General features: G+C 39.6%; 1 protein-coding gene across 1 annotated transcript; it reads right to left on the bottom strand.

Annotated features, from left to right (window-relative positions):
* Nucleotides 1–7,624: 7,624 nt before the first annotated feature.
* On the bottom strand, nt 7,625–18,341 carry tufm (Tu translation elongation factor, mitochondrial). Its single transcript, XM_022207483.2, has 10 exons — nt 18,260–18,341; nt 16,951–16,997; nt 16,664–16,802; nt 16,169–16,335; nt 15,824–16,093; nt 15,577–15,709; nt 13,785–13,889; nt 12,918–13,069; nt 12,472–12,591; nt 7,625–8,068 (listed from the first exon to the last, which is right to left on the bottom strand). Exons 1-10 carry the CDS (start codon nt 18,294–18,296, stop codon nt 7,898–7,900), a joined length of 1,341 nt encoding a protein of 446 aa, XP_022063175.1. The 5' UTR covers nt 18,297–18,341; the 3' UTR covers nt 7,625–7,897.
* Between the last annotated feature and the right edge of the window lie 258 nt (nt 18,342–18,599).

The raw sequence follows: 18,599 nt of genomic DNA, 5'->3' as shown, positions 1-18,599 counted from the left end.
AGCTCTGTATCCTCTGAGATGTGCTGTGTGATTGAAGGAGCTCTGAGAATAAACCTGGGATGCTTCCCACCCACTCTGCAGTGTTGGAGGATGTGAAGCCGCGGAGGGTCAGTCTTCCAGCATGTAGAGTGGGTTGCTGAAAGGCAAATTTGGCCTTAATTGCTGGAGCTCTATTCTTTCCCCCTCGGCTGGTGGAAAGAAGTAACACGATGCAACGACAACAGCTGCATTTCTTTTTCCTTAACTCCAGACACGTCAGACCTGCAGCTTATCATGACTGTTTCACTTTAGAGCTACTTTTTGCTACTTAAAATGATGCATCTCCAAAGTTTTAGATGTTCTAACTTGTCATCTTAAAGTTGAATTTGATCAAACCCAAGGTTTCTCTGAATTTTCTGAACTTTTTCCAACAAGTCACAATCTTTTTCTGTGATAAAAGATACGGATAAATAATAATAAAAAAAATATCTCTCTGGAGTAGTAGTTTTAATGTATGATTTGGCAATAATCTTACCTGCGCTCTGTTGATAAAACACGACCTTCTGAAAGCTACTTGGTACCACTCTGAAAAAAGTGGATCTAACAGTAACTGTACTTCATTTATCTTGCACCAAATTTGGTAGAATTGTAACTAAGAAGTGCTAGAACAGTTTTAATATGTTTACTCACTCAGCATTATGAGACTATTTTCACTCTCTGATTTACAGTTTTGATCAGGCAGAGGGTCAATCTTTGCTGAGGTTATTGGGTTATTCCATGTCAGTTCACAGACACAGTAAAGTTTCAAGAAATTAAAAGCAATCCCTCTTGGGAAAATATAAGGTCAAAACTAAAGGAAATATACATCTTTGAATGGGAAAGATTCTTTGAGTCAAAAACTATCTTTTATAGGTCCCTGGATTATTGTCTAATATTTAGTAAAAGGTAGTGTCTACAGATACGGACCCGTACTCGTAGCCTGTGGGCTACGGATACGGCACTTTCCATTTGCCAGACAGATATGGACCCGTACGCGAGTCTCGCGAGTCAAGAAGCTGCTAACCACTGCAAACTGTTGAAAGGTAAGCAAAGGTTAAGGTTAGAGTTAGTGTTAGGGTCAGGTTTAGGGTTCGTACCTGTAGTACCGATGCTACAGGTCCGTACCGCTAGCGTCTACCGGGAGTCACGTGACCAGATCTCGCGTATCTGATTGGCAAATGGCAAGTGCCTTATCCGTAGTCCACAGACTACGGGTAGAGGTCCGTATCTCTAGCAACAACCTTAGCAAAAACTTTTAAGTTGCGAATTAGGCTTTGGAGTTTTGCGTATGTTGAAAAAAGATCAGAACAAACCAATGGAGAGCAAGAAAAGCACGGAGTACACGCCGAGACTGCTCAGTCATTGCATCATTTCCGACAGATAAGTTCGTAATTGTCAGTTTGTAGCAGGATCGCAATCGTGTGATCATCAGCAGGCAGCTGTCATAAAATTCACTTGAAATCATAGTTACAGTGATGCCATGCCACTGTCTCACATAGTACAACATAGTACAGTACAACTTTAACAAATCTGTGGATCCAGACTATAAGCTGCATCACTGTCCAAATCTAATCCCTCGGTCCTTGTGTCATTTCCGACCTTGCTTGAAAATTTCATCCAAATCCGTTTGTCTGTTTTTGAGTAATGTTCCTAACAGACAGGCAAACCAGTGCTGAATGTCACATGACTCTGCTGCATTCTTTGGTGGAGTAATAAAGGATTCATGATGCAATACATGATGAAGTTTAGACAAAACTTCAAATATTTCTAAATGAAAAAAACTATTTGGATAGCATTTTTTTTAATAAGCATTTTTTATATGTTTTTTTTTCAAGACAAAATGTGAGCTGGGAGGTTTAGCTGAGTTTGAATGACCAGTTTTTGGAATGACCTCAATCTGGCCTGTTAATGGAACTCATTGTATGTAAACATGCTCTGACTTCTCTCATCCACAGAGACCAAGGTTGGTCATTTTGGCCTTTTGCAGCTGTTACTGACTAAATTTAGTGCTGTTGTTTAATCAGAACTAAAGAAGAAACAGCCTCGAGATGATGTCCATCATGATGACTTTCGGTGCTATTTGACTTGATGTGCTGCGTACAGGAATGACATCCAGATTACGCAATTCTCTGATGTAAAGAAATTTCACTCTAAATCAAGTGAATGTGTTTGGAAACGAGTGTCTGTGTTGAACATAAAACAAACCCACTCTGCCGTTCTTGGCCCGTCCCGGAGACATGACATTTAATCGAGTCAGCGCAGGTCAGGGAAACCTATCTGAGTATCTTCTTCATATTATATTGCAGCGTCTCGTTCCACCCACTGGAAAATCAGATGGCAGAGACAGCGTCACATTATTCTTCTGACGGGTGAGAACAGCTCAAAGGTCAGGAGCCGTGAACTTGTTCATGGAAGATAGCGAGCTGGAGAAACCCACCCCGTCTGGGAAAAAACTGAGAGAGGAAACCGGTTTTAGAAATCAGGGTGGAATAGACGGTAATATAAACTATTATGTAACTGCTCAAAGAGAAAGTGCGCAAAAAAAGCCCGTGTGAATTTCATAACTTAAGAAACACAAAATAAACAATACAAAAAATCACACTACAGCATGCAAACAGACAAAAGTTGTGTCTGTTCACATACAAAGTGGGAATACTTGACTCTATATGAATATATTTAACATTTCTAAACAGTATATAAAATGTATTGAACTAGAAATAGAAGATAAAAAGATAATTCAGATTAATACAACCACATAATATAATTGCAATCATCTTAATGACACCTGGACAATAACATTAATTTGTAATGGTGTCTTATTTTTTACATTTCTTAATATTATTTAAGATATATTTCATATCGGGCTGCTCAGTAGTGTAGTGGTTAGGGCTTTTGCTTTGCAGCAAGAAGATCCCTGGTTCGAGTCCTGGCTTGCCTGGGATCTTTCTGCATGGAGTTTGTCTGTTCTCCATGTGCATGCGTGGGTTTTCTCCAGCTTCCTCCCACAGTCCAAAAATATTCTGAGGTTAATAGACTGTTCTAAATTGTGAATACAAGTGTGATTGCTTGTCTGTATATATAGCCCTGTGATAGACTGGCGATCTATCCAGGGTGTCCCCTGCCTTCGCCCATTGCAGCTCCCCTGCGACCCTATGAGGATTAGGCAGTGTATCGATGATGGATGGACACATTTCATATACTTATAAGAATATAGTTTCACTACTTCAACTGCATATAAAAACATTATATAAATTGGTGGGAAAAACTAATATAAGTAATACTTTTACTGCTTACGGAATCTGTTGAAAAGTAAAATTTGACTGAAGTTATAAAACATCAGTATTAATGCATTTAAATAGTTTTTTAAAAATACATTTACATCAGTAAATCATTGCAATTGAACTCATACCTTTATTTTTAATTTAAATAATATCTAACTTAAAGTGCGTGTTTCTGAAAACTTGCACTTTACTTACATTTAAGCCTGAATTAAGAATTTTTCTGGTAGTTGCATACGTTTAAATAAAATTAAATTGATTTCACTACTTCTTTCCCAATTTATGTTGTTGCTAATCATTCTTTATCTGCTCAAGATGCTTTGCAGAGAGATTTATAGGTAGAACTACACTTAAATGGTTCTTATATCTGCTTACACCTTCACTGTCATATGCTATAAAACCTTTAGATTCTTACATTATCTGTATGTAAATAATAAATGGGTTTACTATCCAGGGAAAAACTGATATGTTTATTATCCTGTATCCTCAAACCAAGTCATTTAAAGGTAATTTATCTCATCCATCTGTGTTTACACGATATGAAGCTGCTGTCAGAATGAATAAACAGATTGTCTCAACATGATTCAGTAAAAATCCCTCCAAGGTTTAAATGCTGCTTTAAGTCACATTTAGTGTATTAGCTGAGGGCAACATGACTGAAACATACAAAGTGTTTACTGTGTGATCTTGTTTTGCTCAGGGAGACATTCGTCCTCCAGCTGAGCACATCACTCAGTAGTACTTGCAGCTCCACCCTGGACTCCTGCAGACGTACAGTATTTGATTACAGCAACAGGCTGATTGGATTACAGGAGGCACTGAGTCAAATACCGACGGCAAACACAGCAACTGGAGAACTTCCTGCTGGGAATGGGCGAGCAGAGAGGACTTCTGTCCGTCCTTCCATCTGAAACCCCTCTCTGCTTTCAAAAACCATTAGCATCTAACTACTATAGAAACTGTTATATCATTCTCAGGCTCCAAAGTCAGCTGATCCCTTGAGATATTCTTCTGTCTGAGGCCGTTTGTCTTCATCTAACGGTTGTCCTGTTTAGCATCAGCCCATTTATTACATTGTTTTAACTAAATTAATGTCTTGATTTTATTATCTGGTGACAAGAAAAAGTAAAATCATAAGATTGTGGCATGAGGTTAAGATATTACTGCAGAAACATGCGTGTTAACAGTAGAATTCATTTGAAATTAATTTGCAGTGTTGACTCTAGCAGACTATAACAGACTGGATAGACAAATATCCTCATCACATTAGTGTATTTCTATTCATTTTGCTCCTTTGTAAACAGTAGTAAGTGAACATACAGTAAAAAAAATCCGAATTTGCAACAAAAAAAGAAGAAAAATAATCAAAATAAGTCTTTAAAGCCACATTCTATGTGTTGGACACATATATTAAATAAAAATAAATATTTTTCATACACTACAAAACTATGACTCTGATGTCACTGTGTATTAAAACAACAGTCAGTTCAAATACTTTGGGATGATATGTGGATTTTAGAGAGTCAGTTCCTTCATTTTGATACAGGAAGTGGAATCTTAAGCTGTTTTTTTTTCATCTCGTCCTTTTATTTTGCTACATGAAGATGCATCGCTTAGTATACTGTCTCATTCAGAGTTAAACAAATATTGGGGGGGAAAATGCAGTTTTATAAACAAGCAAACTTGCACTTTACTATATTAGCATGAATTGTTTCATGACATTTCAAAGCATTTGTACCGAGACAACTGATTTGAGCTGATAATCATAAATATATGAACAAATAGATGATTTGCTGGCTACATACTGGAATTGGTTCATTTTCACAGAAGCTACTCAAAAATGCACAGTAAACCAAATATAGAATTATAATCATTGATCATTTAGAAATTAGAACTGTTACAATAGTCCTGGAGCCTTTTGAGGAACCTCTCTGCTGCCCTCAAGTGGCAAATCTAACTGTTAACATGAAGTGAAGTCCTGCTGCAGATTTACACTTAAGCTCAAAATTATTCATACTGCTGTCAAATACAAGAAATTTCTTCATTTTTTCCAGTTACACATCAGTATTTCACTTCTGATTTGATATAAAAAGGACAAACAAGTAAGCCTGAAGCCATAACCAGTTTATGTAAGACAGAAAGTTTAAAGAAACGTCTTTAACAGGGTGAAAACAAAATATCACACTGTCCAAAATTATTCATAGTGTCTCAATAATCAACTACAAACCCTCATTTTGTTTTGTTTTTTAATCACAGCCTCCAAATGATTTTTGCAATTGCTCACAAGCTTCTTGCAAGTATCTGTAGGAATTTTGGATCATTCTTCCTTTGCAAATGTTTCAAGATCCTTGACATTGGAGAGTTTCCGTGCTGTCACCTGTTTCTTGAACTCCATCTATAGGTTCTTGATGGGGTTTAGATCAGGGCTCTGGCATGGCCACTACATAACATTATTATCATTGTCCTGGAACCATTTCTTTACCACCTTGACTGTATGCTTGGAATCATTGTTCTGCTGATACGTCCAATGCTCCCCCAAGTTCAGGTTCTCTGCTGGCTGCTCGAGGTTTTCTTCAAGGTACTTCTAGGTACATCTTTGCAAAGGTCAGACGACCTTTTTTACATGTGGTGGTTGAAGCAAGGGGGTCTTTTGTGGTCGACGTCCATAAAGACCATTTTGGTGCAGTGTCCGCCTTGACAGAGTCACACCACTTGTACTCATTTCCTTCAGGAGAGCTTTGGTAGTTGTCCTTGGATTGTTTTCAAATCTCGCTTGATCTTTCTGGCAAGTCGAGGTGACACTACTGACGTCCAATCAGATCCTTGGGGGTTTTTAACTTTGAGAAATTTCTGGTACATCTTGATGGTACTTTGTACAGTTGATACTTGCCCCTGAAATAGTTTGGGAAATTTTTTGTACCTTTTTCCTTCCTTTTTGGTATTTACAATGCTCTCAAGTCCTCACTGAGCTCGTTAGTGTTTGCCTTGGCAAGTCTTGTGTTGACTTGAAAATGACTGAAATGTCACAATCAAGCCTACTTTAAAACAAAAACTCAGAAACACTATTAAACACTTTAGACCAGGGGTCGGCAACCTTTAACACTCAAAGAGCCATTTCGACTCGTTTCCCACAGAAAAGAAAACACCAGGAGCCGCAAAATCCTTTTGGCATTTAAAATGAAGACAACACTGCATATATCGCTTTTTTTTTTTTTTTTACCTCTATGCCCTTGTTAATCAGTCGTGATTACTTAATTAGAAAGCCTCTAATTAGATAGATTCATATTTTTAATCGTGTCCTTCCACTAATATTAATCTTACTTGGTTCATGTCATTTTTGCTCCTGGACCTCATATGTTACGTAATGTTAGCTGGAAATCCATATTTTGCGAATGTCTATTTAACTTGTAAAATCTATTTATCTATTTATCTTAAGCTAATAACTTTTCTCCGGTAAGTCGCTGCCCTATTTTCCAAGACTCCTCTGACTCTCTGACCTGTTGCCTGGATGTGAGATCGAGCCGTGTTCTTGCGAGTAACGTGTATTACCCTATCATGAGTACTTTTGACTCAAAAACAAGACGTGTCTTTCTTGGAGTGGAGCTTTAATATACAGGCTTGCCATTCTTGAGTACAAAACGATGTGAAACTACAGACGGTGCTTCTCCAGGAGTAAAACAAAAAAAGGCATGAAACGTGTGGGACTCGGAAGCTCCGTGTTGTCTCTCTGCATCAGCTTTGCGCTCTCATGTCACAGGCACAGCATATCCGGTGGAGTGACACGTCAAAATAAGAGCGGTAATTTCACAATAAAACTCTCTATATTAAAATGCATTGAAACGCGCCTGAAAGGCGGAACAATGTATTTTCCAAAGTTACAGGGAGCCAAAACAGAGGGCTGAAAGAGCCGCATGCGGCTCCGGAGCCGCGGGTTGCCGACCCCTGCTTTAGACCCTTAGAGAGAATGGTTTGTTTGAACTTCCTGTGGCTATCTGCCTTGGTATCACTGGGGTATGAAAAATTTTGGACCTAGTGACTTTTTTGTCAAGTTTCATTTAACACCTTTACCAGTGTTACTTCACATAATTGTCATGGTTCCAGACTTGCCCACATGTCCTATTTATGTCAAATCTGAGGTGAAATACTTGTAACTGAAAAAAATGAAGAAATTCCTTGTATTTGACAGGGATATTAATAATTATGGGCTCAAGTGCATTAACGCATGAAAATCCTGTCAGAAAGACTAATATTTTGATTTCATGGTAATTTGTAGACTTTCTCTAAAAAAGAAAATCAGTGTTAGCATTTACAAGAAGAAAAAGACACCCTTGTTCTTATTAAATACATTTTATTACATAAATGACATAATTCTGACTGTCTTGAAGCACAAAGTCTCTGCTGAACTTCACAGATATTTTGTTTGGGTTTGACCTGCACAACAGAGCCATGCATGTTTTTGAGTCCTCTCATGTTTGAGATTTGAGCATATTTATGGATACTTCTAGAATTAATAGATCTGAACAGACACAGACCTCCCCTCCCCTCCCAGCCACCCCCTCTGGTAACCCTCCTCCTCAAAGCCCTTTCTGCAGGTATCTCATTCAGCCCCAGTTGGCGGTGTCCTCGTCTGTAATGGTCAGGATGTCGGTGACCAGGCCAGTGCCGATAGTTCGGTTTCCATCTCTCAGGGTGAACCTCTGGCCTTTTTCCAGAACCATCGGCTGGCGGAGAGTCAGCATCAGCGAGGTGTCCTCACCGGGCATCACCATTTCCTGAGAGAGAACAACAGAGCAGTTACAATCCTTGTCCAACACAAATCTTACCTGTTCTGCACCACAAACATTGCACATACATTTTTTTCTGCACATAACATTTGTTGCACTGTTCTCCTGTATTCATATTTGTTATTTCAGTATGTACAAGTGGATATGAGTGATGAGCATGCCAGAATTACATTACATCAAATGACAAAGCCTTTGACATGTGAGGAACTTGAAAATACATGATTTTATAAGGGGGAAAACATCAACAACTTAATAAACTGGGGAAAACCACACCTTCACTGGGACAAACCCTGATGGAGACCACAGAAATGTCATAATAAAAACCCTAAAACCAGTCATACATTAAATACTAATTTTGTGAAACTTTACAAGTGAAAAAAAAGGAACAAAATATGAAAATACATTTCAGCCTTCAGCCGAGCATTTTTAAATTATTTTTTCATATTCAATGTGACATTCACTATCTGGTAAAAGTGTGATAAAAGTGAAGCTATTAAATATCCATTTACTTATTACTGACTAAATGCACACAATTTTACTTAAGTAACTGCAAGACTCATCATTACTCCACCAAGGAATGCAGCGGAATTATATGACGATCGGCGTTGGTTTGTCTGTCTGCCTGTTTTCCTGACAGCAACATTACTCAAAAACAGACTAACAGATTTGGATGAAATTTTCAGGAAAGGTCAGAAATGGCACAAGGACCAACTGATTAGATTTTGGCAGTTATGCAGCTTATAGTTTGAATCCACAGATATGTTAAAGATTTCTGTATCATTGCCAGATAGCGGCATGGTGTATCTGTAACTATGACAGCAAGTGAACGCTATGTCAGCTGCCTGCTGATGATCACATGATTGGGGTCCTACTATAAATTGACTGCTGTGGACTTATCCATTGGAAATGATACAAGGAACAACTGATCAGTGTTTCCTCTAGGATATTGTTCAGCAGTGGTGGCAGGCTGTCTGGGGAGCTGTGACACTTGACTGCAGATTGTATTTGTACAACCTGTTTACTGAATCGCCAGTTGAAAATGGCTTTTTAAAAGCTGAAGGTAAAAAAATATAGATATTTGAACAAGCTCATCTGAAAAGGCAGGCAGCAGTTACATCATGGACTGTAGGTATTAGCTTAATGCTATCAATAGTTTATTCATGTTAGTGACACTCAGTTGGCAGCGGGAAAAATTAACTGAAGCTACCGATATGCTACGTAGCGTTAGCTGGACATCAATATTTTGTGAATGTCTATGTAACTTGTAAAATATATTGTGAGTTATCTAAAGCTTATAACTTTTCTCCAGTAAGTTGCTGTGCTAATTTTCAAGACAACACTCCTCTGACTCTGACCTGGTGCCTCATTGCTGGACGTGACGTCACTTTCAAGGCTGCAGTCTGGTGACATCAACGTTGTATTAACTCGACATATCAAAGAGTAGATACTGAGCGAGATAGTTATCTGTAGTGTACCTTGGTACCCGACACAGTGCAAGACTCTGCTGTGTAGGTGGAGACATATGGCGGTGGTGTATTTGCAACAATAACAAAAAAAAAAAAAAAAAAAAAAAAAAAAAAAGAAATTTGAAGAAGTGGTGGCTAGGAGTTAGGAATGGCGGTCCGCCGCTGCTGAATGAATGTAGAGAAAACACTGATCGTGGGGGTGTTTCTGAGTCCCACCAATTCCCACCGCCCACTACATATTCAGAGGTATCCGTACATAACGTACACATGCCTGTGCTCAGTGCAAGGTCATATTGTTTGTGAGTGCTTTTATATTAAATGGCCACATTCTATGTTGCTGTGATTTCTGATCATCAAAAACTAATAAAAAAATACTGCATTTATACAATGCCATATGTAGGGCTGGGTATCAATCTAAAAGTTTCGATACCGGTACCAATTCCGATACCTTCACTTCGATACCGGTTCCTAAACGATACTTTTTTCGATACCAGTTTTACAATATATACTCTAACAGAATGAAAATTGCATTACACATTACTTTTCACATCTTGAGTTTAATTTTCCAGTGATTTCCAGTGCAAAAGAACATTTGCAAGCAATGTACAGTTCAGTACATTCTGAGCCACCTTCGGCCCGGACCCTTCCTGGCCGACCCGGAGCCGGTCGCGGCGCACCGCCGCGGAGGAAATGCGCCAGGCGGGGGACGGCCCGCACCCGGTGAGAGGTCCCGCGAGGGGATCCTCCCGCACCGAGCGGCCGCCCCTGGCCCGCCGAGGTGAATCTCCCGGGCGGACTGCGCGGACCCCACCCGTTTACCTCTTAACGGTTTCACACCCTCTTGAACTCTCTCTTCAAAGTTCTTGTCAACTTTCCCTTAAGGTACTTGTCGACTATCGGTCTCGTGCCGGTATTTAGCCTTAGATGGAGTTTACCACCCGCTTTGGCATATACTGCACCGCGCACTATTGGCGTCTGTGGCGATGGGCGTGGGAGAGCTCAGCTGCAGAGGGGAGAGGTGTGGAGGAGAGTGTGTGGAACCAGCGTCAGGTTAATTAGCGCAGCTGGCACCAATTAGACTCACCTGATTCTCTCGGCAGTAACAGACTGAAGCAGAGGACAAAAGACAGACGGACAGAGAGGACGGGGGAACGGACGAGCGGAGGACAGCGGACAGGACGAGGTCCGGTGGAGCGGGCAGCTTATCGAACGAGATCCTGTGGCGATCCGGCTGACGCTGAGACTGTTTACCGGAGGAGGTCCGGTGTAGCGCCGGGCAAGGAAGAGAGACTGTTTTATTTACATTGAGACGGTGTGGTGAATAAAAGACTTTGTCTGCATTGGCCGAACTGCCGTGGTTATTGTGCTGAGCAGAGCCGCAGACAGGTTCTCCTGTTACAGCGTCCATTTTACAAAAGTAGAGCCACGTTTTAGACCTCAGAGGCATCTTTTCCCACTTCGACGACATGCTAAACAACTGCAGTAAATTCAATGTACCTAACGTGAAACCTGTCTGTGAACGGGCAGCATGCTTTATTCCGGCTTGCCGCAATCACGTGCAATGTTACAGCCAATCACAGGTTTGCTTTATCATAATCACGTGATAAGTACCGGAACATGGAACCGAAAGACGAGGCTTATTTCCATAGATGTATACAAACACTAGATGGCTCAAGACGGAGTCTGCGGCGTCGTCACTTGGCGGCCATCTTAGGACAGGGGATTGCTCTGGCGCACTGTACTGTAGTCAATGGTAAGGTGGACGATTTCCTCACTTTAACACTCATAACTCGCTCAATTCTTGATTGATTTACAAACGGTTTAGTTTATTACAAACCTTATTAACGTGGCTATGATTCGGGCTCAATTCCGAAATCGCAGCTTTTCGTTTTGAAAAATGCGGCATAGTTGTGTGTCTTTTCTGCCTGGCTACTCACATTGAAGATGGTGTTACTCACAATCTGATTTTCAATTATTAGGTTTTCCTGATACCAACGTTTTTTGAGAACCGAATCTTTAGGCGAAATTACATTCTTTGTGGTTGTATTTATTTGCTGGTTAAGAGACTTTGATTGAGACCTTAGACTTATTGTTTGTATACATTATGCCTGGATTAGTTAGCCTGCAGCCGAAATGCATTGTGGGTAATGTAGTCACCAGGTTCATGAAAAGAAAAGACAACATCTCTGTTTGTTGTGCATTGATTTTGGTTGAGCTTTGTTTTTATCTGTGCATTAGAAAGCTGATAGTAATAAAGAAGTGCAATGCTAAATAATAAAATTACATTTACATCCATTTATGCTGAAAAAAGCTGATATCTGTGTTCATTATTATATGAATTCAATGGTTTTAATTATTCTTATGTAAGCAGTAAAACAAGTACATCTCTGACGTTTATAACAAACCAAGCTGTTGTAAAATCGGTTGAAAATTGAGCAATCTGCAGTGATTTTAAAATCCATGCTCCATTGACTTTAATGTTATGAGTGATCGAGCAGCCCTGTCCCAAGATGGCCGCCATGTGGCGACGTTGCTCCCCATAAGCTGACAGCGCTCATGAGCCATCTAGTGTTTGTATATATCTATGCTTATTTCGATACTCATTAGTACCGAAACATTTCGGTCGGTGCCATTAAAGAACCGAAGTTCGGTACTCAGCCCTAGCCATATGGGAGAATAAACAGCCTTGGTGGAGTACGGCGCTCTGAGTGCTTTTCAAGTTGATTTAATGTATTCTGATGTCTTAACTTTACTTAACACATCATAAATACATATTTAACTTTCACAAAAACAATTCTCAGCCCTTAAACTCTCCAAAGGTCCGTTCAAAAGTGACATTTTGCCAAAATGTCCTTACATTCCAAAAGATGTCGTCTAAAACCCAAACTGGTCCTCTGAAAGATACATGTTCAGGTAAAAACACACCTTGTCAGCAGGCAGAGTGACTCTGCAGGCCATGTCCCAGGTGAGAGAGAACATGACGGGCATGAAGTTGGTGACGAATGGTTTGTGTCTCCCTCCCTCCTCCTTACTCAGTACATAGACCTGCAACACAGAGAGCACAGACATCACACAGAGCACACGCACATATCAGTGTTTTATATTAATTGTAATGTAAAAATGGGAAAAATATTCACATATGCTACAGCTCAAAAGCTTTCTCTAAAACTATATTTGCTCGATTAAGACCACAATGACTTTGAAAGAGTTTTAAATATGCTGTCTTGCTGGTTTCTCAGTTTGTTCCTTAGCAATAACTGGAACTGTATATGATAACCATTTAACTGATCGATTAGATGTTACAGATAAATGTCAGACCTTTAATTTTAGTGTTTAGACTGTATGTGACGGTGTAACTCTGGGAATCAGACCTGGGCCTTGACTTTCTGGTGAGGCATGATGCATCCTGGTTTGCACATCACCATCCCTCTCCTCACGTCCTCCCTCTTCAGGCCTCGGACCAGAGCACCCAGATTATCTCCCGCCTCTGCCCGGTCCAGAGACTTGTGGAACATCTCAATACCTGACAGGATCAAAAGCACAATAACACACTATTACTTAACTTCACACCAGAACCACACTTGTTCTCAGCAGCATAGTAAAGTACACTTATCTTTTCTTGAGGCCACCTCAAAGAAACTCTCCTCTTAGCAAACTTTTGAATATCTTTTAAAAAACACAAATATTTCTCAACTATTTGCATATAAATAGTATAAAAAAATCTAAATCAAGTCTTTCTGCTTTTGTCCCTTACCATACTTTTGAATGTATGTACACGGCTGCTTGATGAATGCAGATTTGCCATTTAAGACTCATCAGCTAATTATCTCCAACAGCTGCTCCTCCTATAGTTGATTCACCTTGTCTTAAATATTGATGCTTTACGGTTATATTATTTTACTGATTTGTCTTTTTAAATATTTTGATTGCTGATTTTATCTCCGTTTTCATGTATTTCTATACCTGCATCTTCCGTTTGTCTTTGTTGACCTAGATTGTAAATGAGGCCTCGACTTTAATGCAGCATGTTTTAAATAAAGGTTGATTCAAACTATTCAGTAAACCTGTATGTCTTATATGGAAGCATCTACATTCGTCAAGCATTAGCTACCTGATTTTTTCAGGCTCTTTCTTTAACTTGTGGACCGTCTTTCTGTCTTGTTCTGATTTGTGTCTTATCAAACCACCACATGAGCTCCTCCCTCTCTGTACCTTCTGCTGCATTTCTTCTCACTCACCTGTCACCACAGACTTGAAGCTGCGATTGTGACCCACAAACTCACAGTCGTCTCCTTTCTTGATGATGCCTCTCTCCATAGTTCCTGTCACGACTGTACCCCTGCCTGGAAAACAAGAGGCAGCATTCAGATTCAGGATGAATCCCATCGTCTTTTCTCTACTTTCAGATGTTGCTTTTCACATATCTGCAGTCTTCAGAAATTGAATTTCACAGCCAGTTACCAGAATCAGTCATATTTTTAACACTGAAAACTAGGGCTCTGTGCGACTGATCAACTTAACAATTCCAGGTTTTGACCCTCACTAAACTAACATTTAATTAATTCAGTTATTTGCCATGTTTTGAAGGATCATGTGCAATGATCATATGTATGGTGTAAAGCGGACATTAAAGAATGTGTTTAACAGTTTCAAATGGTTCCTAAAGAGCTACATGCATTATATGCTGGACAGTTTTTAACCTTAGCTGCATTCTGTACATTTTTTTATGATTTTGTGAGTGTTTTTATTTTGAAGTTTACATTTGTGTTTTGTTGACTGGGAAACTAGCTGGCAAGAACAGTTCTTACCATAAAGAACCACTTTAGATTAGGGCTGCAGCTATCGATTATTTTAATAACCGAGTATTTTATTGATTACTGTCAGTCAGTCGAGTAATCGTCTGTTTTCATCTCCATTTTGCATTCCACGCTTGGCATGTGTGTTAAATAGGGCGCGACCGATTTATCGCCGGCCAATTAAAATGGTCGATTATAGCCATTTTCAAAATAATCATCAGCTGGAGTTTTGCTGATTAAATGCAGATATATTGTTAATTTCTCATAAAACACTAAATGCTGTGAAGTGTCTCAGATGCGTAGAATGATGTACAGCAGAAAGCTACAGCCAGCAACATTACAGGAGTAGGCTGACCCGAGAGGTAAGTTTATGACGACATGTGAAATGAACAATAGGTCAGAAAATACTATAATGTGACACAGGCACATATATGGGTTTCCAACATGAACCTTTAAAGGTGTTTAATAAACTCCGTAAGAATAGAACAGAATAGAATCCCTTTATCCATCCCCAAAGGGAAATTCAGTTAGTAACTGTATACATATTCTCTTCTTTGAGTCTGTTTGCACATGCAAAATGAAACACAAATAATTTTGATTAACAATGAATGACATTTAATCGTGACTAATCGAAATTGATCTACAACAACCCTGTGGTTAATCTAATCAAAATTTTTTATCGTTTGACCGCACTAGTATTTTCATTTATAGATTGATTCTTTTCTTCAGGACATATAGTTTCCCAGAGGTTCAATGCTTTGTTGCATTGTTAACAACTACTGAATTACAAAGTATTGTAAAATAGTAAAATGTTCTGCCTGTAATTCATCTCTTTATTGCTGTAAGCACTAAGGCACCTAAAAAGAAGTTATTTTATTCATTATATACGTTTTAAACTAATCGGTGGGTTAATCAGTTATTGGTATTTTTTTCTGCCACATATCGGAATCAGCATTGACCTCAAAAATCCAGTGTTAAAGCATTAAAAGCAGAAGTGAGCACGCTGTGCAACAGAAATAACTGTCCGGGCGGAACTGGGTGGATATCTGCACTGTATCGTACATAAAAGGTACAGTATTTAGTGGATTGAATGAATGCCTTAAGACATTTCAGTGAGGGAATTACTCAAGGATTGTTTCAGCCCGAGTTGAGATTGACAAAAGTTCCTTCCTATTTACGTTCAGCATTGTGTTTAGCAGGAGCTGTGTGAATGCACTTCGGTTTGTTTTTCTACCTGGGATTGAATAAACCCCTTCGATGGGAAGCAGGAAAGGCTTTTCCAGCTCTCTTTTGGGCAGAGGAACATAAGAATCCACAATCTCCAGCAGTTTCATCACTGCATTCATGCCCAATTCAGGCTGTTTGCCCTGAGATGAAACAAAGAATGAAAAAAATCTTCACATTCAAGACACAACATATGTTACCAAAAAGCATAGGGCAACAGTTCTGCTGTGAGAACCGTTCAGCAACATTCGTCTCACCTCCAGGGCACAGAGGGCAGATCCGATGACTACAGGTGTGTTCTCGCCATCATAGCCGAACTCTGTGAGCAGCTCGCGGATCTCGATCTCCACCAGTTCCAGCATCTCCTTGTCCTCAACGGCGTCGGCCTTGTTGATGAAAACCACCACGTGCTCGACACCAATCTGCCGGGCCAACAGGAGATGCTCACGTGTCTGAGGCATCTGGCCGTCGGTGGCCGCCACCACCAGGATGCAGCCATCCATTTGAGCCGTGCCTGTGATCATGTTCTGAAAAAATAAAAGCAATGAGGCTGCAGCATTTTCTTTGTGACGCTGCATACGGGTGAAAAAGCAGATTCTTACCTTGACGTAGTCAGCGTGGCCAGGACAGTCTGTGTGGGCGTAATGTCTGTTGGCTGTGGTGTACTCTACGTGAGAGGCATTGATGGTAATTCCTCTGGCCTTCTCTTCTGGGGCATTGTCAATGTCTTCATACTTTTTGTAGCGAGCACCACCAGCATCAGCAAGCACTGAGGAGGGAAGTTCACGATACCTCTATCAAGACAACTAAAGAGCGTTTACTTTTCTATAAGGGTTCATGAAACTAATTTACTGTCTGGATAACATTAATAATTTATATATTTATTTTTTCCTTAATTTTCTAATCTTTTACTATTTTATGACACCGTGTGTATTAGTCTCCAAGTCTTTTTCCTGGTTTCACGTTTTATGTTCTACGTATTTTTCAAGCATTTTGAATGCCACTGATTTGCTCTGAAAGGTGCTATTACACCCACTGGATTTAAATGAGTCACCTTCTAAGGAGGGAGAAAAGACCAACAACGCCAGTGATTCTACCTTTTGTGATGGCTGCAGTCAGAGTGGTCTTGCCATGATCTACATGGCCAATTGTTCCGATGTTCACGTGGGGTTTGTCTCTGCTGTATGTCTTCTTAGCCTCCGCAGCAAAGGTCCGCCGACTCACAGGCACAGCACACTAAGATAAGATAAGATAGACTTTATTGATCTCACAAAGGAGAAATTTACCGTTACACTGCACAACACGGACAGATCCAGGAATTAAACAGTTACAAAATCCATGTTGACAGTAAAACCTATAGATTGCATTTTGTCTGCAGACTTACCAGTTTGAACGAGCTGTGCAGGAGGCTCGGCGAGGAAAGCTGAAGGGCTGAGAAAAGAGAACCAAAACATCAGGATTACATGAATTCAGATACCAGGTGACTATTTGAATTGATAATCCAGGAAAGTATCATTTCAACACAGAGTGTCTTATCAAAACTTTATGAAGATATTTTTAGGTTTGGGGTAAACTAAATATTTTGTTTTAAAGACATTTAAAAAATCTATATTCTGTGTTGATTAAATGCTCCCCACCCTGGTTTTTCCACACTTCCAGTTTTGGTGAAAATCCCTCCCTTGTTGCTTTGTCATCTGACAGAAGATTCATAAGCATCCATACCTACACTATGAGGTGATGGAGTAGCTACTTCTCCAGGCTGTCAGACTACTCACATCCAATTATCTAAACCTGGTTTCCACACTGTTTTATACTACAGTGCAACTGCAGTAGGAAGCATTGGACTGTGTAGTTTCCCCTACTACAGCATTCAATTTAGATATTTAATCTTTTTTTCCCTTTCCTTCTTTTATAGCTCTGATTCACTACAGGGAGCAACAAACAGCAGGTTTTAGCCATATTTATTCCTTATTTTCTTCTATAGCACTAAGCCCATTTGCTCACTCACATTTTAACAAGCAGTGATGCCTGATTCTATTATTATTAATAAGAAAGATATGAGTATTTTGTTCTGTCATTTATTGACTTGGGGAGGAATGCAGCTTCATTTCACTACATGTCTTGAGGATAGAATAAAAATGACAATAAAGTTGGACAATAAAGCCCTGAGTGCCTCACACGTCCTTGCTAAGGGTGCAGTCAAAAGCTAATTAAAATGTCTGTAAAGATCTTTGCATTTGCATTCACCAACCAAGTTACTGGGAAAGAAATAGGACTAAAGCAGAAGAGTTTAGTATCAGATTTCAAACTCACGCAGGTTACATTACACTAAAAGCAGACTTCAAGCAAACAAACCCTTTAACCCAAAAGCTCGTCAGTGTCATAGCTTCAAATAAGCCGTTGCTAGTTATCTAAACAGCGGATTTCAGTGATTATCTAGTTATCGTTTGCCAGATTTAATAGTAACCCTTCATTCAATCCTCATCCTTAGCTAGCTCTATCGTTAGCTAACCCTCACCGGTAACGTGACCTTGCGCTGGAGACAGCATCCTCTCATTAACCGCATTCTTACATTTGTACATGTAAAAACGACACATTATATTGTTCGCAAAACAAAATATGATGCTGTGAATCAATAAACTGTCCGAAATGCATTCAAAGTCAAACAGTTGAGATTAATTAAACCATTTTACCGGAGAAACATGCACGCAGTCCCACAAGCGCCGCCATCTTGGATGGTTAGACAAACCAAAGACGAAGGATAAGTCAAGATAGTAACCTGATCAGCTATAGATATTGCGCCACGCAACTCTAACGCGTTTTTTCCGTTGCAACAGGTCGGTGAGTGAGCAGCTGCCATCAATAAAACTTGAAGTACTACTAGTAGTAACAATGTTAACATACGATTAGACAGCTTTTCATCATTAAATAATAGAAAGTACTAAGTAGCACATATTCAACACTATCAATACTGTGTCCTAATTATATTGTAATTCTTTACATATATTGAAATATTTTTGACGTGACGCCCTT

The sequence above is a fragment of the Acanthochromis polyacanthus genome, chromosome 21 (assembly GCF_021347895.1).
Source record: "Acanthochromis polyacanthus isolate Apoly-LR-REF ecotype Palm Island chromosome 21, KAUST_Apoly_ChrSc, whole genome shotgun sequence".
Classification (NCBI taxonomy): domain Eukaryota; kingdom Metazoa; phylum Chordata; class Actinopteri; family Pomacentridae; genus Acanthochromis; species Acanthochromis polyacanthus.
The sequence above is the reverse complement of the archived record's forward strand: the minus strand, read 5'-3'. Positions and strand labels throughout refer to the sequence as shown.

Bases quoted from the DNA above. Each gene is read 5' to 3' on its own strand.
- tufm (XM_022207483.2), bottom strand. From the start codon at position 18,296: ATGGCGGCGCTTGTGGGACTGCGTGCATGTTTCTCCG. The intron at 16,803-16,950 runs GTAAGTCTGCAG...ATCTTATCTTAG, and splicing joins TGCACAGCTCGTTCAAACTG to TGTGCTGTGCCTGTGAGTCG. The intron at 12,592-12,917 runs GTCTGATTCCCA...TCTGTGTTGCAG, and splicing joins ACCAGAAAGTCAAGGCCCAG to GTCTATGTACTGAGTAAGGA.